This window comes from Anopheles ziemanni, chromosome 2 (genome assembly GCF_943734765.1).
Source record: "Anopheles ziemanni chromosome 2, idAnoZiCoDA_A2_x.2, whole genome shotgun sequence".
Taxonomy (NCBI): domain Eukaryota; kingdom Metazoa; phylum Arthropoda; class Insecta; order Diptera; family Culicidae; genus Anopheles; species Anopheles ziemanni.
The window spans coordinates 81175576-81199823 of NC_080705.1; the positions used below are offsets into that span (position 1 = coordinate 81175576).

General features: G+C 47.1%; 3 protein-coding genes across 3 annotated transcripts; 2 read left to right on the forward strand and 1 right to left on the reverse strand.

Moving 5' to 3' along the window:
- The first annotated feature begins 86 nt into the window (after positions 1-86).
- Positions 87-856, forward strand: LOC131283020 (nucleoside diphosphate kinase). The gene is made up of 2 exons (XM_058312577.1): positions 87-302; positions 427-856. The coding sequence occupies exons 1-2, from the start codon at positions 129-131 to the stop codon at positions 757-759; spliced, it is 507 nt and encodes a 168-aa protein (XP_058168560.1). The 5' UTR covers positions 87-128; the 3' UTR covers positions 760-856.
- Positions 857-2956: 2100 nt separating this feature from the next.
- Positions 2957-4390, forward strand: LOC131294837 (uncharacterized). The gene has a single exon (XM_058322885.1). The coding sequence runs from the start codon at positions 2975-2977 to the stop codon at positions 4082-4084; it is 1110 nt and encodes a 369-aa protein (XP_058178868.1). The 5' UTR covers positions 2957-2974; the 3' UTR covers positions 4085-4390.
- Positions 4391-6981: 2591 nt separating this feature from the next.
- On the reverse strand, positions 6982-22546 carry LOC131281423 (cadherin EGF LAG seven-pass G-type receptor 3). The gene is given in 8 exon segments (XM_058310754.1): positions 6982-7093; positions 7206-8635; positions 8960-9201; positions 9281-10650; positions 11757-12340; positions 12342-13747; positions 14678-14821; positions 22345-22546. Coding segments are annotated over 8 exon segments (5490 nt in total).
- Between the last annotated feature and the right edge of the window lie 1702 nt (positions 22547-24248).

Here is a 24248-nt window from a genome sequence, read left to right on the forward strand (position 1 = left end):
AAAAATTGTTGAATGGTGAAGTTTGCTCGCACAAGGCACTCACAAAGTGTCAAGTGGCACTCAACCAATTTTTGCACTGCCGGGACTTCGTAAAAAATCGTACGACCATTCCGTATCGAGCATTTTGTATGATCGGATCGCTTCTTGCATTTTTCTCATTAATTTCCTCCGCGATGGCCGGCAACAAGGAACGTACCTTCATCATGGTTAAGCCGGACGGTGTCCAGCGTGGACTCGTCGGCCAAATCCTCCAGCGCTTCGAAGCTAAAGGCTTCAAGCTGGTTGCCATGAAGTTCATGTGGGTAAGTAAATCCTGTTCGTGTAGATGGCCGAGCTGCCAAGTGTCATAACCTTAAAAAGTTGACCGAAAAACGTGCTCTCTGACCCGAGATGGCGATCTAATGGCAAACATGATCTCTTTTTCAGGCATCGAAGGATCTTCTTGAGAAGCACTACGCCGATCTGTCCGCGCGTCCGTTCTTCCCCGGTCTCGTCACGTACATGAGCTCCGGCCCGGTCGTGCCGATGGTGTTCGAAGGACTGAATGCCGTCAAGACTGGCCGCAAGATGTTGGGTGCCACCAACCCGGCTGACTCCGAGCCCGGAACCATCCGCGGTGACCTGTGCGTGCAGGTTGGTCGCAACATCATCCACGGATCGGACGCAGTCGAATCGGCCAACAAGGAGATCGCTCTTTGGTTCAAGGATGAGGAGCTGGTTTCCTATACTCCGGCTGTCGAAACATGGGTATACGAGTAAGCAGACGAGAGACGTATTCCATTTATGTTTAAAGTTTTAAGTCCATGCTTTTATGTGCTTCTCAAGAAGAGGAAATAAATTATTAAATGCAAGAGTAGCTGCAAACTTGTGACATCTCTTTAACCTTGAGAAATATTTGACTAAAAACAAAGAGGCTGAGGTGAAAGTAGTGGCAGGGCAATCACTATAAAGCAATAAGTGTTAAGCATCACGCGATGCAGTTGCTTACGTGGGCCTGCACTTATCGCAACCTTTTGTTATTGATTCATCGTTATTGGTAGCAATTTAATTGATAGCGAAGAGACCTACACTAACCAAACACAGATAATCTCGTAGAAACTTAAAGATAGTGTTTAACCATACACTGTCAACTATTCCAAAAGGAAATAGCGAATAGCGTCGTGTTTATTTAACTAACGATCATATCGGTGCTGGCCAATGCCGGGTTTTGTGTTAATCAATCATCTGATAGTTGTTTTTTTCTTTCGTGTATGCACTTTGAAGGGCATCGAAGTTCACAACTATGGTATTAGTTTTATTTGTAAATTAAAGAATGGTCCTTTTCTCTTTCTTTTTTGTAGTCGTTTCTAGTTATTGTTTAACATTTGAGTTGAGCTTGGTCATCAAATAGCAACAGGCGGTCTTTAATTATCAACTCCTTAACATAAACTGTAAACGCTGCTTTTATAAAAAGTTTATCATTTAGCAAACCATCGGTATCAAATAAAAATAGGGTTTTGTTAAAATGTGTGTAAATTTCTTTTTGACCCTAAAATTAAGCAATGAAAACCCAAGGTACATTCGATAGTTTAATACACCTTGGTACCAATCGATGAATACGAACTGTCATCGTTGTTCGTCGATTCTAAATTCGTTCTATTTTTGATGAATCACTCGATTTCTGTATTCGACGATGTGCGCGCTTCTGTACTGTTTGTTTTCATCACAAAAGTTTCCACTGCATACAACGCTCTATTTGGTATTGGCGCTATAGGAGTTTATATTTTGAAGCATTTTGAGGCAATTGCAGTGATTGGAAGGTGAGTGAATGTTTTAAATCAATAGCGTTTGTAGCATTGCGACAGGAAAGTTTGAGTTCACCTTCAGTGAAAACTGTGCAGCCCCGTGCGTTTTCGTTCGCTGACGAAATCTCAATTGCAATTGTGTCGCAGTATGTGGACAGTCGATCAAAGTGCGCGCAACCAGTTTTGATTGATAGTTTTACTCGGTTTTGCAAAATATTTAGCTGAATCTATGGAATTGCCTACTGTTCATTGCACTCTTAAAACCAAATATCCATTTCGCATAATGGCAAAACATTCTTCAATGTGTTAGAAAAGTGGGGTACAAGGAGTAGAGAAGCAAATCAAAACAAGTAAAAAAAATGGAAGGTCTTCCTGCTTGACGTCACGTAACTTGACATTTGGCCTTTTTTTCGTGGATTGTGTTGGACTAGACAAAACATTGTTGTTTTTTTTAAAGCCCATGCTTAAATTAGTCAAAACGAATTCTTTCCAGCAGTTTGTTTACCACTTGCAGCAGTAACCTTGCATGACAAATTAGACTCCTTCAGGCGCCAGTGCTTCCGTAAAACACTTCCTGTCTTGTCGCTCTGATCCTTTTCTGGAAATTTCTACTTCCTTCTTTTGTGGAAAATGGAATGCGCAAAAGCTAGACTACTATAGTTTTGTGTTTGATATAATAGCACCGAAGCGTGCAGTCGGCGGTTTGCACAATTTGTAAATAAATAATTCATTAAATACCAACAAATCGCTGGCCTCCTTTTTGAAGTTTTTTTTTTTATTGTTGTGGCAATTGTGCCATCCTTTACAAACTTTTCATATTTGTTCAAATATTGAAATTGGGACACCCTGCTGGTGAAGCAACATTGATTCGAAGCATAAATATCAAAACCTCGCATTAGTTTATTTTTCCCAAGATGGATTTGTACGGTTTAATGGGAGAATTAAAGTGAGCTATCCTAAAAATATATATTCATTTTTACAGAAACATCCTGGCGAGTTGCAAAAGGAAAGATTTGCTAAGAACGAAGACTATTTTAAAACTATTATTATTGGTCTCTAATGTAATGTGAGTATGCTGATGATTGCTGAACATTTGCTTCAAAATACATAATACAAGACATTACAAATGAATTGACCATATTTTTTTCCTTATTTAACATTTTCAGTGTTCAATAAACAATTGTATCACAATGGCCACGGAAATAGACGAAGAACTAAAGCTAGAGGATACCGTGAAAACATTCGAGCTACTGTACGCTGGTGCTAAAAGTTCGTCCGGTGGCGCTGGAAAGAACCCTTTCCGTACCGAGCTGGATTGTTCCAGCAGCACACGTCAGAAGGACCGCCAGCTGGTTCGTAAAATTTTCGGATCTCGCTGCGAATGTGGTGCTGAGCGTGCTCCCTTCACACCGACCACAAGCATACAATTGGCCACCGTTAATAAAATGGCTCACGGTAAACATAGTGCTTCGCTGCACCTGGAACACAGCATTCGTAATCAACCTACCTTCAAGCACAAGAATCGCACGGAACGCAAAGCGATCGTGCGCGATTCCATGCTGCGGAACATCGGTAAATGTGTACATCAAACGTTGCGAAAGCTGCATGAGGCAAAAGCAACGACGGTTACGCCAGCGGCTGCATGTGGCGCACCACTGAAGCCATCCCTCTCGGAGACAAATCTCACCAAATGCTTTGCCAATGAGGCTAGCGACGATTTGCTCGACTTTAGGTTACTGATAACGCAGTGCAACGAGCTATCGCTTGGCCAGGCCGGTTTGTACGGGCTGCGGCAGTTCGAGGAGGGCCCCAACTTTTCACACACCAGTTTCCGTGCCTTGCGCCCGTCAGATGTAACGTGGCAGCAGCTGAGCCGCTCAACGGTCAACGCGCGACGGAACCGCAGACGGCAGCTGAAGAAATCTAACAGTACCTCATCGCTCGACAGTGACGGAAGCAGTGTGGACGCAAACTATAAGGCCAGCAGCGGGCTGAGCGGACCCTGCCCGGGATCGCTAGGAAGCGTTGTGGCAGATGGTGATGGATTGAACTCCGGTCCACCACTGTTCCCCGCGTTTTCCTCGGGCAGCAGTAGTTCCTCCTCGGCGAACCAATCTGCGGTTGGCAGCAATGGCCTTGCCGTCTCCACCAATACGGCTGCTTCGGCATCATGTTCGCAACAGGCGCGCCTGAACGCAATGCCCTGCGATGTGACGATCGATGAAATGGCCAGCTACTTCGAAACGCTCGTGTACATCCCTAAGAAGATGTCCACCATGGCCGAAATGATGTACATCTAAGCGAAGGTCGTCCCGAGCTATACGTTACCACTAGTGAGGCGTTTTTAATTTCCGTTCAATCATGGTTCATAGGTTGTGCGATTGTCGAGCGAGTATTTCTGTCCCAGTAGTCCGGACAAAGTAGTGTCATTAGGTTGAGGGACTGATGTGGTAGCATCGGTATTTTATGATTTGGTGTCTCTTTTCAAAACTCAGTTGCAGTTCCTTCACTTAAACTAGCGTCCTATATGTTACTTTTTAGTCCTTGAAATTATTCTGCATCAACAATTCACACCCGTCATATAAGCGTCGGGAAATTGATTAATACGTAACAAATTCATTTCCTTTTCGAACGTAAACGGTCCTATCCTCCTCCTTCCTATTACAGCAAATGGAATGCAGTGGAGGAGCTGGATACTGAAAGCAATAGAAAAATGATCATGTTATGAAAAATTTGTCGTAAGCGATTCAGTGCTAAGTTTCAACTGGTTGGCGAAAATAAGAGATGTCTCCAAATTATTTAGATTATTGTTTGACTGATTAACAAGATCAATTTAGGTAAAGAGCACTGTAAACAAATACACAGAAAAAGGCAGTATGGAAATCAGATTTCGATACGAGTAGGCTCATCCGCCATTTTCACTTAACTGTACCCCTCCGTATTCCCTGTTCGTCGTTCAAGTGCGTTGTAGATAAATGTGTTTCGTGCTTTTTCAATCGAGCAAACCCAACTGAATAATTTTAGCTTACCAAATGTATGTGTCCTCGGTGCAAAGTAAAAGCTAGCCTGTAGTGAAATATTGAGCACCTAGTAACCCTCTATCTCTGTACACCATGTCTAGAAGCCAAAAGCTACGACGCGGAATATTGTCGACCTCCGGGGATGTGGGCCCGGTGCGCGCACTAACCGTCTCAACATAATTTCTAACCCGTCTGTACGATCGTGAGATCCAAAGTCTAGTGAATTGCATTCTTCTCGGTACAACCAACGTTTGTGGAATGTTTTAGGAAAAGAAAGGAGAAGTTTCTTACATAAACAAAATAAAAAAAAAAGAAACAGAAATTAAATGTTTCCAACTACGACCCTTCCACATTGTATAAATCACACCGGTCAGGAATATCCCGTAGTTAATGTATAATGTCTCAATTCACGGCTGGAGTTTCCCGGTATCGTTAATGATAGAAGCGTAGGGTGAATCTATTCATCGCTCATCAATTTGTAACATTTGATTTAACAATAAATAAAGGAACGAACTAGTTCCATAAACATAAAATTTATTATTTTTAATCTTGTAACATATATCAATGTTTTTTTTTATTACTTTACAAAGTACGCAGAACGAGGTTGAAGTTGATGGAAAGCTTGATGTGTGAAATTGGTTATGGCAGAACCGTACCAAATGATCGAGAAAAACCCATGATGATGGAGTTACTATTAGCTGTCGTACCATTCGGATCGTATGTAGATAATATCAATGATGAAACTCGCGCGTTTGGCGTGAGTTGTGTCAGTGATCTTGAGCGGGCTCGGAAGCAGGTCAGTACGATATTTTTCCTGCACAAAAATAACATTCATATACATGTTATATATTCGTACGTTGCCAATGAATGTCTAAGTTCATTAGATATAATCGAGACAAGGATCTTAACAATATGTTTAAAAATTGTTGATGAGGTTTTGATTCCTTGCAGCGGGAGTAGAAATTTTCCACGTTAACATCTTTGGTTCATTCTTTGCAAGAAATATAATCTAGCATAGAACGCTAACTCGTCTTTTATGTACATGTCTGAATCTTGTATCATTGTGGTATAGTGTCGGACAAAAGTTCTACAATTTTTAATATTTAAGTTTCTTGAAGTTCATGTAGTTCGGTAGGATCCGCCGGACGGTAGCATCGGTTCGAAAATCGGTCCATCAGTGCAAGGGCTCACCACCTCGACGTCTGTGTTAGAATCCCAACCGAGATTGGAGGATCTCCCCTGTCTGAGAATTCTGATTATGTCCATGTCCACAAAGGGAACAAGTCTAGTAAGCCATTAACGGGCAAATTGTAGAGCTTTTTTCGGACACTGCAACCCATTATCTAAAGTTCTCATTATATAAAGGAGGCTTTTGTAACGAACCTGTTGGACAACCATTACCGAGTCTTATGGAAGCTACATATTTTTTTAAGTTATTTCCAAATTAAAATACTTTATCCTTGTAAACTGTTGTTACCATAGAATTAAATATAGACGTTTAAAAAAATGTAGTTTATTACATTTTCACCGTATCCTGGAACATGCTTTCCACGTTACATGTAGCATATTTCGGATGATAAAGTTCAAGCTGATTTCATCGTTTCAAACTGATTTTTTTTAAAACCTGGCAGTTTGTATATTTTTCTTTCTTCCAAACGTTTCAATTCATTTCTAACTATTTATTTACATCATACATTAAAGGCAGCGCGCGCTCTTGGACTCAGCAGGGTAAGAGGATTCCTTGCGAACGCCCGAAAACAAAACAGTCCACTCGGTTTGGCACGTGGTGGTGCGGAGCGAAAGAGGTAAACTACTGCGTACCGAACCTCTGCCGGTGCGATTGTTTCTCCTTTCTGTCGTTTGTTGTTTAAAAAACTAAACGCAGGCAAAGCCTACAATAACAAAGTTCCTTTAGAAGTAAAATAAATATGACCGACTCCCGTTTTCGCAGTACTGCTTTGGGTCTTCGAGCCGTTGCCGAGAATAATATGATATCACCAGCATGTAAAAAAGCCCCAGCGTCACCTAATGCGGTCTCACATCGAAGTAGATACGACAGAAAACGAGTTTATGCTATGACTTGACTTTGTACAGATTTCTCATCGTTTTGGGCGGTCGGTTCGTCCGTGAGGTTAAATGGTCCCGTTTGGTTGTCACGCTCAACGTGTGCCAGTCCTTCACAGCGCGCCGTAGATCGGTTCCGTGTAGAGGACTGGGGTGGCACTACCGTAAATGTCGGATCCAACGATTCGCTGCGAGTTGATCGTTGATCGCACTTGACTTTTGTATCTAAAATTAAAAGCGTTAGCAAACATTACTAGCTGATCGTGAGCTGTTAAATTTAATGACTGTAGGCAGAAGAAGAAGAATTAACCGAGAGCGGATCGGCACGATGGCTTACCTTTTCGCCAAACAGCACGCGGTCATGGTGGACGCGAATGCAGCGAACCCGATCAGCCCGGCCAGTATGACGAGCCACGTGCCGGAAGAAGCGATTAATGCCCCGGAAGGTACCTTCTTTCCAACGGCGCACGAGTCGATCCGTTGCACCGAATACTGCTGGTAGACCTCGGCCAGTGCATCCTTCAGCTCGGCACTGTCCATGAGCCGCATCATTTCCGTCGGAGCTAGTGCTGACCCATGGCGCGTCAGCTGGAAGCAAGATCCGGTCGAGCTAAAGTCCAGACTGTGGTCCGCATGGCTGAGGACCTGCGCGTCGAACACCGACAGTTCCAAGTTCGCATCCGCCAGCCGGTGCTGCATTTCGGCAGCGAACCGGTCCAACACGGCGCTGATCTCGGTCGGGGGCTTCGCAAACACAAACCGCAGCAATGACTTGTCCCGGATCACGAAGATCTTCATCTGCGTCTCGCTGATACCTGCCGGACGGTCTGAGTTTGTCGCTCGGACGGCGAGCTGGAAGAACCCATCGACGAAGTTGGACATGGCTCGGGCCGTCCTGATCTCACCAGTGTCGACATTGAGTCGAAACACGCTGGTGTAGTCCTCGGTATGGTTATCCCGACGGTAGAACTGTGGCACAAAGTTGATGCTCTCGATCGAGTACCGGATCGGGCGAGCATCGGGGTCCTCATCCAGTGCGCGACTGCTTGCGATCGGAGTGTCGATGGGCACGTTGTGTCGGATGCCGATCGTTTGATTTTCGCGCTCGAAACGTGGCGCGTGATCGTCAATATCGACCACTCGCGCCACAAGCTGCCGCTGAGACCGGTCGAATCGGTTGTACGCTTCGATGCCAGTGAGCTGGTCGGTGGATCCAAGCTTAAAACATCGCACCGTCAACCGGACCAACTCCAACGATTCGCGGTCGAGTGGCTTGGTGGTACTAAGGATCGCCCGGTTGTCTTCCGTGCGTGTCAACGCAAACAGTCCCAGTTCGTTGCCTTCAACGATCACGTAGTCGATTGCACCGTTCGCACCGGTGTCCTCGTCCACTGCCGCGATGGTGCCCACCACCGTACCGGCCGGCTGTTCCTCTAGCACCGACAACTCCAGCGGTTGCGCCTCCGCCTCACGTTCGAAGCGTGGCGCATGGTCGTCAATGTCCAGGACGTTGATGCGGAGTACTACGGTTGCGGCCTGTGGCGGCTCGCCCATGTCGCTAACTTCAACGATGACGTTATAGGCAGCCTTCGTCTCACGATCGAGCGTGCGCGTCGTCGTGATGAGTCCCGTCTTGGAGTTGATGCTGAACGACTTGGCATCCTCGATGTCCGCCTGGATGCGGTAACGCAGGGTTCCACTTGGAGTTGCTGGACTGTCCGGATCGCTTGCGATCACTTGGAACACAGGCGCTCCGATCGTAGCGTTCTGTTATGGTAGAGAACATAATGTTACGATTTAGCCTACGACTTCATTTTTAAATGTTTTAGCTGGTGATTAAAAAAAATGGCAATAAGGGACAAACCTAATGGACCTTGATTTAAAATTAATGATCAAAGTTCAACAACAAGTTTTGACAAGAAAGTGTTGTTAAATCAGTCTTGAGGTTTCGGTTTTGTGTTTTGTAATTTTGCATCGCCTTCCATGAAACAGAAAACATATTATTCTAGGAAGATGTGAGGCCAACCCTCTCGATTAATGCATCTCCGGAGCGCGTTCACTTTCCGGATAGAAGTTTTCGTCCAAACTCACCTCAGAAACGTTAGCTGTTTGACCGACTTGTGGCGCAATAAAGAAGGGAATGCCGTCGTTCGCACTGATATCACCGATGTACAGCGTAAAGGAGACGTCATTGTACAGTGAGCTTTGCTTCGGCAGCTGGCTTCCGCTGTCCTGCGCCCTCACCACCAGCTCGTACGGCTCCGAACGTCCCTTGCCGGTCAGCATCGCCTTCGTTTTGATTTCACCCGTTTTCGCGTTGATTTGTAGAAGCCCTGGAAAGGAAACAAACGCTACGGGTTAACGAGTTTGTTTGTTGGTGGAGGGAAATCGTGGGTTGGGAAGGACCGTTACCGTTTGCTTCACCCTCGTTGAGGAGATCGTAGCGCACCTCACCACCCAAACCCTCGTCGGGGTCGTGCGCGGTAATGGCGATCACGAACGTGTCCACCAGCACGTTCTCCGGGATGACGGCCGTGTAGGAGCGTTGGCCGAAAATGGGTGCGTTATCGTTCACGTCCAGCACGTCAATCACCAGCTCCATGGTGGCCTTGCGTGACTCTTGTGGCCGGCCGGGTGCATCCTCAGCAACCACCACCAGCTTCAGCACGGATTGCTTCTCGCGGTCGAGTGACTGTCTAGGTGCGATCCGGATTTCGCCCGTCACGTTGTTGATCGTGAAGAGATTCGAGTGTGATCCAAACAGACTGTAGCGCACCTCGCTGTACCCGAGGAGGGTGTCGCGGTCGGTGCGGACGGCGTCCCGATCGGTGGCGCGAACGGTGGCCACAACGTGCGGGAACCGGTCGGACTCGAGCACCGTCGCCCGTTGGTTGCCTTCCGGCTCGAACACGGGTGAGTTGTCGTTTACGTTCTCGATCGTCACGTTGACGTACGCCAGGGAGTGCCGCTTCCGGTTGCTAGTGACCGCCTTTACGACGAAGTCGATCGTCGTCTTGCTGTAGGTCTCGTAGTCTAAGCGTCGGCGAAGTGTGATCTCGCCAGTTCGCTCGTTGAGCGCAAAGAACTCGTCGACGTCGGGCATCATGAGCTCAAAGTCGGTGATCGGAACGTCGGCCACCGGGTCGTCGGCCTCGATGCGAAACACGACCGAACCGACCTGCGACTCTTCCTTCACCTTCACCTCGATCTTCGGACGCACCGTCGACCAGCCCTTGTTGCGGAACAGTGGGTTCGTGTCCTTAAACGACTGGATGTACAGTGTTACCTCAGCCCGGTCGCGTTGGCTCTCCGGGGCCACCTGCGCCGCCATGTCGGTCGCTTCCACCGTGAGCGTTATAACGGCCGCGTAGTTGTAATCGAGCGTACTGTTGACGAAAAGTGTACCATCCTGCGGATCGATCCGGAACGCCTGTCGGTAGTCGTAGGAAGACGTCGTTAGCAGCGGAATGCCACCCTTGGTGACGGCCGTGATCGGTTCGACGATGGCGTACGAGAGCCGTGCGTCCAGGTCCGTGTCTTTGGCAACAACGCGTAACACTTCCGCACCGACTGGGCTACGCTCGGACACGTAAGCCGTGTACGATTGCTGCGTGAATCGCGGTGGCTTGTCGTTGATGTCCTGAATTTTCACATGCACCGTCGTGGTGGCCGTCTCCGGGATGGGAAAACCGGCGTCGATTGCGTTCACCACGATCGTGTAGCTCTCCGGATTGGTATCCCGGTCGAGCCGGGCGTCACGCGTAACGGTGATGAGTCCCGTACTGCAAAAGGGAAGTGTTTTTGTGAGCTGGAGGAAGCTTTTCTGAGATGGAATGTTCTATTTTTGATGAGTCTTGTACAGAACATTAATTTATATATTGCAACCTAATGAAGGGTTAAGGGTGCAACCTCTTTGATGGCCTCAAACATAAACGATGGAAGCTTAGATCTACTCGAAGTAATATTACGCTATCGATTTGAATCATTTATGATTTTATGTGAGACAGAACAGTTCTATTTTTTGTCTATGCAGATAAGATTAAGGCCAAATTTAAAACTCATAAAGTATATTTACATAAAGCTTTCCTAAAACAAGTTTAGAACCATTTATCTTCCATTTCCAAAAACAAGGAAAACATGGAAGCTTACATTAAACGATCAGGTTTGTGAAGCGATTGGGCAAAACTTCAAAAGGCAATACGAAAGATAAATTGAAGGCCAGATATGCTAAAAACATAGCAGGAAAATTACCAATGTCCTTTCTTCTTCTTCTTCTTCTTGGCGTAACGACCTTGTTGGTCATGCCAGCCCGTTAAGGGCTTACGAGACTTTTTACCCTATGTGTACGTGGATAGTCAAGTCCTCTCGTACAGGGGAGGGTCCGGTCTCGGTTGGGATTCGAACCCACGCCGTCGAGGTTGTGAGCCCCGGCGCTCATGGGCCGATTTTCTAACCGGCGCTACCGCTCGGTTGACGCGGACCCCCCCCTTTAGTCCTTGTCCTTTAGAAGAATAATTGTTTGGCTAAGAGAATCATGAGTCATTTAAATGAAATCCATTCTCTTCCAAAATTTTCCACAATCTTCTTGAGGCAACGGCTAATTGTCGTGTAGATCACAGAAGGTGATATTTGCAGGCTTAGAGTTCTGAGACCATCATCAAAGGACATACACATTCGGGAATCTTCCTTATCCCGAATCATCTTCTCGTTTGGTATCTATGCCCTATGGTGGTGAACCCTGATTCCTCTTTCGTGGCACAGCGACCGTTTTTGGTCATACCAATCTATAAAGAGAGTACTAGATATTTTTCCTACAGATAAGTATACGGTCTCGGAAGGGAACGATCCCTATATCCGAGCCGTTGAGAATGTTAGAACCAATACTCACTGATCATCGATGACGAAGTTATCACTGGCACCGACAATCTTGTACCTCAGCAGATCGTCCAGCCCATCCGGATCGGTCGCCGAGACTTGCGTCACATTGGTGCCGGCCGGGGCGTTCTCCGGGATTGTCGCCCGGTACGACGGTGGTCCGGGAATGTCGCGCCCGGCGACCGAGTGTCCCTGGAAGATGGGCCGCTGGTTGCCGGAGATGCCGACGCGCACCAGGACGCGCGTGTCGTTCTTTAGAGGCGGCACACCGTGATCGGTAGCGACTACCAGCAGCTCATACTGTCCCCGGTCGGTGTCCATCGAGTTGACGGGGCGCGTTATCCGGATCTCGCCCGACTCCCGGTCAACCGTGAACACGTGCCCGCTGATGCTGTTTTCCGACTCGATGGTATAACTGACCCGTCCTCCACCCTGCTGCGGCCCGTCGGCGTCGGTGGCGCGGACAAAGAACTGCGGCTCGAACTCGGTGGCCCCCTCGCGAATGGTGCGCGTGTACTCCAGCGCCTCGAACGCCGGATAGTTGTCGTTCTCGTCGAGCACGTCGACAAACACGTTCGCGTTCGTTTCTCGCCCCCCCGCCATCGGTGGCCACCAGCGCCAGGCTGTAGCTCTTCTGCTCCTCGTAGTCCAGCGGCCGCTCGACGTACAGGCCGCCCTCGGTCGGATGTGTACGGAACAGTTCCGCGCCGAAACCTTTCACCACGTACCGCAGCTGCCCGAACATGCCCGCATCGTGGTCGGTGGCGCTGATGTTGGCTATCAGGAAGCCGCGCGGGGCGTTCTCGCTAACGGTCAGCGAGTAGCTCGGTTGCGGGAAGGCCGGCGAGTTGTCGTTGGCGTCCTGCAGGTGCACCGTCACCGTCGCACTCGACCGTTCCTCTCCATCGACGGACGCGACCAGCTCGAAGGTGAACGTCTTGTCGTCCACGTTCGGCACGTCGTAGTCAAGGCGGGAGGCGTTCAGTACCTTCACCACCACCGGCGTGCGGCCCTCGCCGTGCGTCGGGGCCACCGCGAACACTCCGGCCGAGTTGCGCACGTCCCGGAGGGCCAGCGAGTAGCGGCTGTTCGGGCCGAGATCGCGGTCCGTCACGACGATGGCGAGGCCCGGCAGTGGCGTGTCCGGCTCGAGATTCTCCGGGATCGACACCTCGTACGTGGGCTGGTTGAACTCTGGCCGATGGTCGTCGACGTCGGTCAGCACGATCGTGATCGGTGAGCTGGCACTGTCTCCCGGTAGCTCGCCGTTGATCAACTCCGTCGCGCGAACAGTGAACGTGTAGGCGCCACCGTTCTGTGCCACCGTCGGGTCCTCACGGTCGAGCGGTTTTCCGGTCGTCACCAGCTCCGCTACTCCCGATCGGGGATGGCCGATGTAGTGCAACCGGAAGTGGCCCATCGTTTCGCCCTCCAGCATCAGCATCAGCGGGTTCGGGCTGCCGGTGTCGCCGTCGGTCGCGTTGATTGTTAGGACGCGCGTGCCCTCGACCGTGTTCTCCGGGATGGTGGCCGAATAGGGTGCGTTGATGAAGACAGGCGGCTGGTCCTGCACGTCCACGATCGTCACCGCCACCGTTGCGTACGCCTTCAGTGCGTTCGTGGGCGATCCGTCGCGAGCCTGGATCGTCAGGACGTAGGACGGCCGGGTCTCGAAGTCGAGCGGTCGCCGGAGCTCGATCCAGGCACCGAACTTGCCCTGCGCCATCTTTTCCGTGTGCACCGTGAACACCTCGCAGATGTCGTCCGCTCCTTTGGCTGGGTCTTGGTAGCAGCTGAACGTTAGCTCGGCGTTCATGCCTTCGTCCTGATCGGTGGCCACGATTTCCGGAACTACCGTTACGTTGCTGCCTGGCTTCGTCGATTCGCTCATCGTCGCACTGTAAGGGCGGCCCACGAACACCGGTGGGTTGTCGTTGTAGTCCCGTATCGGAATCTCCCGCCGCAGGGACACCGTGTTTGGCTCCGTGCCAAGGATACCCTCATCTAAGGAGGACGAACGACAAACACCAATCAGGTGATCAGTACTTATTTATGTTTACGGCTCTCAATTGTGAAAAAATATTGTTTTTTGCATGAATTTTGCTTATGAAATGAGTTCCGTTGTCATGCACTCGTTATTCAATGGTGAAAATATCAAATTTTATATGCGTGGCGAATTGTAATGTTTGGCATAAGATAAAAGTTGAATTCCAGACGTGAAATTGTGTTTTCATGCCTAAAGTGACATTTCCGATATTTATGATATCATCCATCCGGGTTGGTTTTTTATTTCAAAAGATTAACAGTTCATACTTATTAATCATTAGCCCGACACAAGAGACTTCATACTAATCGAAAGTATGTCGAATGCATAACATTATTTTCGCTATTACGTATAAAATGTCACAACGTTATCAATCAACGCAAAATCAGTTCCGCTCCTGGAAGTCTTAACGTCCTGGAATAAATTAAGTTCTTGCACGTCGGAAAACATTGTTTTCAACGTTAATTTTTTTAAATTTTACCTCTTACGTCTGCGACCAGCATTTCCTTGTATGTGATTAATTTCGTATGGAAAGAATTTTATGCATAAACTTGTGTAACATTGGTTCTTTTCTGATTTTAATAATAATACTGTAATGTACCTTAGTTTCAGTTTTCGGGGTGCCTTGAGTATCTGAACCGAATTTATAGAATTTAAAAGTCCAAAATTCACCCCCTTCACCTTCTATACACAATTCATAACATACCTGGGGTTGTTGGCCGTAGACAAAATTGAAAACGTGTTAAAATACAAAATTGTTTTTTCCAAAGTATTTTTGGTGTATCTTTCAGATAAGGTTATAACGTTCCTTCGCTTAAGTTTGAAGGTAATGTCGTCAAGTTCCTGAACGATGTTTTGTTAGAGTTTTCTGGACCTCAACCACGACTTACCGGTAAGACTGATGATCACCTCCACCGTGTCCTGCTGCTCGCGGTCCAGCGATTGCCGCAACCGAACGACGCCGCTGTCCCGATCGACGCTAAAAACCGGACCGGAGATACTGAAGCGTAACTTACTTCCCTCGGGGTCAGTACCTGCGGACGAACGGGAAGAGAGAAAAATTAGAACTCATAAAAACGAAACGTTTGTCCATCGGTGTAACGGATTCTGGCGCTCGATTATACTTTCTATATGCGCTGTTTGTTTGGTTGGCGGCCCGTTTAGCACGAGCAGAGATTGACGCAAGATATTCGCCAGCGTTTTACGGTCGACCGGGTTGTACCGGTGGGGACCAATGGCACACCCTCAGAACGCACGGTCCATAAAACCTGATGGCTTCGGGGCGGATGTTGTGGTTCGAAGAAATGAGATCGACACAGCAACGTGAAGAACGGTTCAGTGGTGCGCGAAAAAACGTGCGAAGAATACCGAGCAAAACCTGTTCTGACCACATTGGTCCGTTTTAGGGTTTCCATCGGTTGTCGAACTTACGAATCTTCTCCCTTATGCGTTTACGTTTCTTAAAACAACAGATTAGAGAGTCGAAAGTTAGCTTCCACCCCTTTCAAGTACTCTGATGGGGGGAAAATTCATTCGCATGGATGCGAGTTGTGCTGAATTTTGATGTGCATTTTTTCACGTAACTTCTGTTTTGTTTTTGCACCACTCGGTACCGTTTGGCGCATGAGAAGTGGCACAAAATGTGTTGAGGTCGCATGCGGGGATGGGTTGTTTATCGCAGCTTGGTTTGCACAGCGATTTGGTGGCATAGTGCGTTTCCGATTCGCTTATGCTGGTGCAGTGTTGTAATGTGTGCTAGAAATGCTGAGTATGCTTTTAAATATGTTACAAAGTTGTGGTTCAAGTCTAGAAGATAGCAAAACCACATGTTGAAGTCATTTCTCCAAAGGCAAAAAATTATTAAACAGTGAAAATGTATAATTGTATTTTGATTTGCTTTCGTTCTTTTCTTTATCATAAATGCTCAGATTCACGTATACCTACATTCACAAATTTGTAAGTTGTTACTTAATTGCCGATAAGGTTAAAGGTTTCATATTGATTTTAATTTAAATGAAGCAAATAAATTATTCTGATTTTGATTATGATCGTTGATGGTTGCTCTGCCTTAAACTCGCAATGAAAAATGCATATGAGATCTCTTTAATTTTATTTGACTCAACACATTTGATGCTACGTTTGGCTTACCAATGACGAATTCGAAAGACGAAGTTTGAATGTCATAACTCAAGCGTAAATACCACCCATCACGAATGTAATAAAACGGTTAATTTTGATCCTCTTCATGCATGCATAAGAAACAACCCAACACCACATCGGCCAATCCATAACCAACTACTCAGCCATCCACAACCCCTACCCGAAAAACACGTGACGGGACAAAGTGTGAAGTGCCTTTAGTCGGGCTGTCGTCTGCTCGATGGCACGTGACTAATCGTGTGTATTGTTTTCAGTGAAGTGTGCCGCCGCCGAGCGAACGCGCAACGAACTCGGTCGACAAGAAAAGAAATGCAACGTGCGTAAAATGGTGGGAAGTTGGTTGAAAGATGCGTTTTTGATTCGTGACGGAAGATAGCCAAGGATTTTCTATCACGAGTGGTACAATTCCAACGTCGCAATATGGGAGGTTTCCCGCTTCACGCCAGCGCAAGTCTTTCGAATAAGGAAGTTGCGTGCCACAGAGATCGAGCCGTCACAGTGCCTAGTTCGGCTGAATGGATCGTGGGAACTCGAGGGTAAAGCTAGACGTTCGTAATCGTTTTTCTTTTCCCTCAACTGCATAAATAAGTCAGCAAAAGGTATTCCAGAGCGACGTGTGTTTGCAGACCGTGCATGAGCAGCCCATGGTTTAGTTTCGTCTGCAAAGGTGTGTCAGGTGTGACTCCCTTCGAGGCCGGGTTGGGAAAGGCCGAGGACTCCGTCGTCTGCGAGAGATAAAATGAACTTTTTTTTTGCCCGACCTTGACTGAGTTCAATGAGAAGGAAAATGGTTGCACCCGCGAAACTCAGCTCGCCACTCGCGGTAATGGTACGTTGTGTAACGATCTAAATTCCCAAAAAAGGAATGTCAATTTAACCTTCGCTCATGTGCATGGAGCTAGAATTCGTGTCAGGTTTGTTTACGAGTTCTTGCTCGCAAGACTTAAAACGCTCCACTTTATCAAGGTTTGACCGTCGGTTACCGGGTGACTGGGACCTGCCTTCCAGGCTGACCATAAGCTCAAGTGAACCGCAAGCCCTTAGAATGTAGCGCGCGTTCCAGTTGGAAGAACAAACCACGTTGAAGGCCACACACAGGCATAACAAGTGGTGAAGCATAAGAAAGGGGGTTTCGTAGCGAACCAACAGCAAGACTGCTATGGCTATCCAAGCGACTAACCTTTAAGTCTAAGCGTTCACCGCATGGCAAATCGGTTCAGCTCCGGGCAACTTTGGACCCGAGCAGTCCAGCCGCCGTTCGGACGAGGTGAGTTCATGGTAAACAAAACGGGGTGAAAACATGGACGGTTTGTATCGCGCGTTTCATCATCCCCATCATCACTCATCACCGGGCACACACTTTCGGTTTTTCTCTTCGGTTTTCGGCGACTGCGAGACGAATTGGCTGCGAATTTTCCGTCCGCCAGTCCGAGGCGAGATTCACCAAGCGGGAAGTGTTTTCAAGATGCCTAATGGATGACGCTGTAAACAACCCGAGCAACGGCGATCGCATGATGAGCAATTTGTGCGAACTTACCCTCGCTCATAACGCTGAAGATGGTAGCTTCGGCAGAAACTCACGGGAGTTCATGCGCTGAGGGCTGATTAATTAATGCCCAATCTTCATCTCAATTCTTTATGGCTTTGAAGTCAAACATGTTCGAGCTGGGATGTCCGAATGGCAAAACTAATGTACTGGAATGGGAAAGTGGTAGGTTTACAAAACCTACCGATGGTTTTCAGTTGCACAACTTAACCCTTAGCGGAACAATGTTGTTTCAAAATATTATACCAGGACCTGTACCATTGATTTGGAGGTTTGGGCTATAGGACGTTGCAGTTTGAATTCAAACGAATAATATTGTATATTTACGCACAAGGGATGATGTTGTAAAAGGTGTTGGTACAAATTTCTAGATATTAGCACAAGTTGCAAAATTTAAAAAAAAAGGAAACATAACCGGATTGGAATTGAAACAGATTTTCTAAATTTCAATTTGATTCAATTGCCATGAAAGTGGTCACGAGGGTTAGAGCATCGGTTTTTTAACAAGTGAGTTTTGGATGAAAAATTTCAAAATTTAAAGAAAAATTAGACGTCTATGTATGTTCTACATATAGAATATGTAAAAGAAAATATATTACAAAAATATTACAAAAAAAGAACGTTGGAAACAAATTCCTCGAAAATGCTTCTGTGGAACACAATGATGATTTTATTCTCGAAAAAATAAGGAACTTGATTTATGCTACCAAACTTAAGCTAAATTAATTGACGCGTTTCCTTTTCGAACGAATATTTTTCATGCTATACCTTATGTATTTTATTTTGTTTCAATTTTGCATATTTTTCATAAAAAAACAATTGCTCATGAGTAAAACATTTACAACGTACACTTTTCGGGCCAATGCAAATTTTATGCCGTATATATGGTACAGATTAACTTTCTATTTTTTGTTTATAAATCTCGTATATATCATACTCTATTCCAAACAGTCACTACTTAGCCGACTACAAGTCCGGTTTGACAATTTCAGAGTCTGCTTAGCATTACAGTAGAGTATTTATTTCGCATCATTAAACACACTCCATTGTGTCTCTTGCCATCCCCGCACCAGAGGCCAAACTTTTCCCGCTCCAGCAGCTTTCAAAAAGTAAAGAAAAACACCTAAACCTCCTCGCGTTTGACTAGACTCGCTGGTGTTGCAGCTACAAGACATAGGAACGGGGGAACTCCATTGGCGCGAACCCTCAAACCGAAGATGAAGTAGATCCGAAACAAAAGATTTCTCCGGGTGGCATTCCTTCCGTGGTCGGGAATTTCGGAACGCTTTTTCGTTTCCCTCGTCACTTCCCCGATTCACAACACCGCAAGTGAAAGCATGGCCCATCGTGACCGCCCCCTCCTCCCCTTGACCACCCCCGTTTCGGGTTTCATCCCGTAATTGTGTCTCTTCCGTCAGCGACGCTGAAATAAAAAAGAAGAAACAATTTCCACCTCTTTCCGAGATCGTCCGACTGGCCGTGAACGAACCTCGCGCGCCCAGACCCGACAAGGGCGACAGGCAAATCGCTTCCCAAACCCCCTTGCCGTCGAATTTTCATTATCAATCGCTTCCCGTCTCGTGCCTGTCTGCGTGTTGTGGCCCACTTTTCGCCCACGGTGTGACTCTTGGTTTTCCTCTCTCGCGCAATGTCGATGGCGTTCCCTTTCTTATTTTCGACTTGACAGACACTTTCCTGCGACGGGGAGGCTGGTCGAGTTTCATACTGTGGTGCATTTCACGTGATAGCGTTCGAAATAACTCCCAATGGTGGAGGCATCCGATACGTTTTGGACACCGATTGCTGTTCACCCAAATGTTGGCAGGCTGTTGTGTTCATCTCATCAACCCAGTCGCAGCGGATCGTTTCTCATTCCAGTTTCTAACGGTGGCGACGATCACGTGCTGCCCTCCTGGGGCGAGTTGCAAACCGGTTTTCCCTTATGCTGTTTTTTTCTCTCTCCTTCCGCTTATTATTTTCCTCCTGTTTTCAATAAACTTTCTTCACGCCGTCGTGCTGTTTGTTTGATCCGTTATTCGATTTAGGATTTAATTTTTCATTTTCCATACCATCCTTAGCTTCCCTGCAGTTCGTCTGATCCCTTGCCAGCTGCCTTCAGCGCAGTGGTCCAACGGAGTGTGCAGCTTTTGTCGCAAATCATTTCTTTCGTAGAGAGTCCGTTAATACATTATTACTTACGAACACAAGCCATATCCAACGAGCGGCTTAAGGAGGTATTCCTAATTAAGCTGATGAAACAAACAGCGGTGGCAGGGTTTTCGCTATGCCCTATTTTCCCTGTGATGAAGATATTTTCATACAGTTGATGACGAGGCGCGATCGAATGGAAACCACAATTGAAGTAACGGCAGAAGTTTTATGAGAATTTTTCGACCCAACGGCATTCTTTTAATCCACCCTTTCATTTTAATCCGACAAAAATGCAGCTATGTTGGATTAAGGTAACCGTCGATCGATTGGTTTTTAATCTGCGCATCACTGCGATTGGATAATTTACGGTGAGCTGTAATTGGGAAAATGTGTGGCCCTCCGCTTGAACCTTTCCTTTATAACGTTACCGCAAATCAAACAACATTCCGAATTACTCGGACAGTGTAAGATCTCTTTTCTGTTTCGTTGCGATCTTTTCCTTTCCTCTCGTGAGCCACAAACACCCTTTCCAGTGGTGATGGACCGGCCATGCAAAGGGAAGGAGTGTAGATCGTGTAATTGCATTAACACTTCGTTTGGTGGAGCAATTTTCCATTTCCTAATCAACGCCAACACCACTAACCTACCAGACGGCTAGCAGTGTACAACCCGAGCCAGGCCAGATGCAGGGCAAATGGTGTGGCAAATGATGAAAATGCTTCCAATTTCATGCTCGAAAACGGACCCACTTCGGAGATGCCACCGACACGGAGAGTGAATGCTCCGTTTGGCAGCGCATATATATGTATGAATGTTTTGTTTTGGCGCTTATGCAACGGCTTCCTTTCGTTTTCAAGCTCATTTCACGGAACGGGTGAGGTGGGAAAGTGCCCGAGGGAGAAGATGAAGCTGGTAGAGGCGGAGGATTTTTCTTTTCAACCTCGTTCTGATGGGCTAATGAGCGCGGAACCCAGTGGATTTTCTGGAACCGATCGCGTATCGTAATGCGGTTCGCTCCGATCGTTAGGGGCGCCTGTTTGATCAATCCGTACCATTTTCCCTGTTTATCGATCTAACTGGTTTCAATCGATCGGGCAATTATCATAATTATTCCGGTTGATTATTTCCAAACTGCTTTACATTGGCGCTCGGTGTACGCGGGCTTGAGGGGTGGGAGCGCTTTCTGTTTCACTCTCACCGTTCGATCACGGGGTTGAAGTCAGCTCCGGTATCGGTTTCATCGGTGGAATCAATTTCCGCAGGATGTTGCAACGAAACAGGTTTTTTTTTTCTGCGCATAAAATCATAAAATATCATGATACTGATCACATTCAACCCGTTTCGACTGAGGGTGCAGGCAAGCAGTGTTTCATTAAGCCTGTTTTTTTTCTTCCATAATTTACGACTTTAACCTTTCGACCGAACAACAAGAAAACGGGAAAAGAAGGCACACATTTTCCTCTCCATAATCAAAACATTCGGCCGGCAAACTCGGCGTGGAAAATTGTGTAACGAATGTGTACACGTGTTGTACATGTGTGTGGCACGGCAGCGGCAATTTTAATTACCTTTTTTGCAGTCGGTCGAACGGTACGTTTCGTTTACGAGTCGGAGTGAATTATTTACGATCTTACCACGTCCTAGTTAATCTGAAGATGCGGGCGCTCAATGTCGTGTAGTGTTTGCATTCTCCCCTCTCAAAATAGTCTTAAATAAAGGTTGACAAAACAAACCGTAGCGGATCAAAAGAAATCTTCATTTTGAGAGAAATAGCCAATCTTCGAGAGTCTGTCAATGTTTTCTCTAATCCCTGAGAAGCAACCTGCCAAAAAAGCCGTACTAATGATATGATTTTGTATTTTTCTGAGGGAATTATTCTACAATGTCTCTGTCGATGGAAAATGAAGTAAGGATAATAGGATAAAACAGTAATATTGCATAGTAAAATTGTTTTTAAAATATATCCTTAACGAGTTTTGCATTATGAATTATCTTAACCAGTGTAAGCCTTTTCAGTTAAAATTGTTATGTTATATTGTTGTGATACTTAAAAAGCCATTTTATTGTTAAACAATGCCATCGGAAAGCAATGGATGACCATGAATTGTAGACTGCTGGAGACGCAGCGGAGACTGGGAGTGAAAATTTTCCCAACTGCCGTAAAACAAAAACTCTCCCACTTCCGTTCTCTTTTAGGCCGGGCTTTCGAAAGACCCGGAGAAAAGCGGAAGAAGCCAACGTAGTTACTGCGAAGGTAGTAAAGAAATATATCATTGTTTTCCGACCAGTTGGGGCTGTTAAGGCTGTCAATTTCGCCGAGAACCACCCATCGAGTGCGTCAGCGAACCGTGACCGTCCGTCGGCGAGTTACTCTTAAAAGGAGGGACGTGGGAGATACTCTTAAAAGGAGGGTTGAAGTGAATGGAGCCACAAACTGGATCCACTTGGGTCCAGAAGACCTGTGTCTCTTAAATGTCATCTTGCCGTCGTCGTCGAAAAGTGAAATGAAGCTGTGCGGAACACCTTGAAAGTGGCCGGCCGGTTTGTGGGCGCTCCAACTGGAACTCGCTGACGGAACTCTGGAGCGCACCGAACCGGAATCGGACTGCCTCTTGCAGTGCAGTGGCTGCGTAATGCAACGAAATTAAAAGTGCAACGAGGGCTGCTTATTAGGATGGAGTTGAATCATCTGGAACGTACCTCGCAACTGGTAGACCACGCTTCCAACGGGGGTATTTTCGGCCAGGCTGAACCGAGACATGTCCCCACTGCCCGGGATGAAGTGCGGCGTCCTGTTGATGGTTTGCGCCCGGGCCAGACCCGCCAGGCAAAGCATGACGGCTAAAACCAGTTTAACGCCACCAGGGGTCAGTTGCATTCTGCTGCTCGTATGAACCACCATGATGGCACCTCTCTGCTGAAGAGCTGCGGTGGACTGCAATGGAACCTCCGCTTGCTGGGAACTTGCTAAAGTGGGCGATCTCCGCTGCAAACACACGCACACACTCTATCTCGCTTCTGCGCAGGTGCTTGGCACCATCACACGCAAAAGGGTACGCCTTCCGGAACTCTTTCGTCTTGACACTTGATCCCCTTCGGTGGTAGCTTTCCGTGTAACCGCGAATGCTTCGTGTGAGAAACGGGGTTGGAGTTATGGTGACCAAATAGGACAAAAAGAAGGTTCCAACCGACGTGCCTGCCGTCGCGACACAACTCCACTTTATTACACCACACACCAGAGCTCCAGTTTTTCCTGCTCTATCTAGCTCCGAAGAGGTGAACGTGCCCCAGCTGGCACGAAACCTACCACAATGGTTGGTTCGCGATGTGTTGGAACGATTTTTTTTCCGTATAAGTTTTGCTCTTTACCTCAATTTGACCTCCATGAATTTGCCCCCTTGGTGTGTCATTGCCGATCGTAAAATTTCTCTCGAAACACTTTGCGCCGACCTTTTCCGAGCACTTGTTTATCACCTCGCGTACGAGTTTCGCGAGGTAGTTAGGAAATTGATCACAAACAGCCGTTTTCACCTGACATTGGGCGATCGCTGCACTGAACGACACTCTCGCCTGAATATGTTGTATGTTGCTTCAGTATTCGTTCAATCTGGCCGCAAAGTGATTGCACATAAATTTGTGGCTGCGATCGATAATTACATGACCGAGTGACCGGCAAAGACTCGGTATGATTTTTCCAACGTAGAAGGGCTGGCGAATACCCAGCGTCAAACAACTTTCGTTACACTTTTCACGTCACTTCTCGGAATGCGATGGGGGTTTTTTTAGCTCCACTTTTCTCTAAGATCGTCGTTCGATCTTTCACTTCACGAGAGCCGTTGCTCCGTACAACACACCATCGATTGCCGTTGACTCATTTCCATTCGCAAAGATCATTCACCACACAACCACCATCGTCAACCTTTCGTGCAGCAGCTTGGCCTCAGCTTCGGTCAGCGTCGAGCTGTGTTTGACCGCCGCTGGACTCGAGCGTCGGATGCCTTTCGCTCTTACCACACCACCGCCACACACCGTCGGAAGATTGGCTTGCAAAAGGCACGGAGGAACACGGAAGAAAGGTAAAACAGGCACCGCACGATCTTCGTCTTCGGATCGGCGTGTGACTCACTCCCGCGGGCTACCGCTGGCAAAGGGCCGCGGATGAGAAGTTTCTCCGGTCGCTTCGCTGAAACCGGTTGTGTTGGATGCTGTGCAGCTCGAGAATATTTGGGCCACCACCGGAACGTCCCATAGGATTGTTAACACCGTGTCGTCGGCGTGATGTGGGTTTTCGTTAGGGTGAGCACAATTTTATCTCGATTCGATCCGCGTGTCACAAATGTGCTAATAGGATAGTGTTTTCTTTTTTTTTTGTTGTCCCGACAGATGCCTCAGGTAGCAACGGACACTTTTCACTGACACAAACACATACACACACAGGATCCTGGCGGTGCAGGTGGGACGAGAATGACGGGTCTATAAGTAAAAGACGCGTCTGCTTCGGTCGAACGTCACTCACTGACTGAGTGAAACCAGGCGGATCGTGGCTTTTCTCGTCTTGGTCCTCTCACGACGTATGCGCGATCTGCTGGATCGCGATCTTTGCG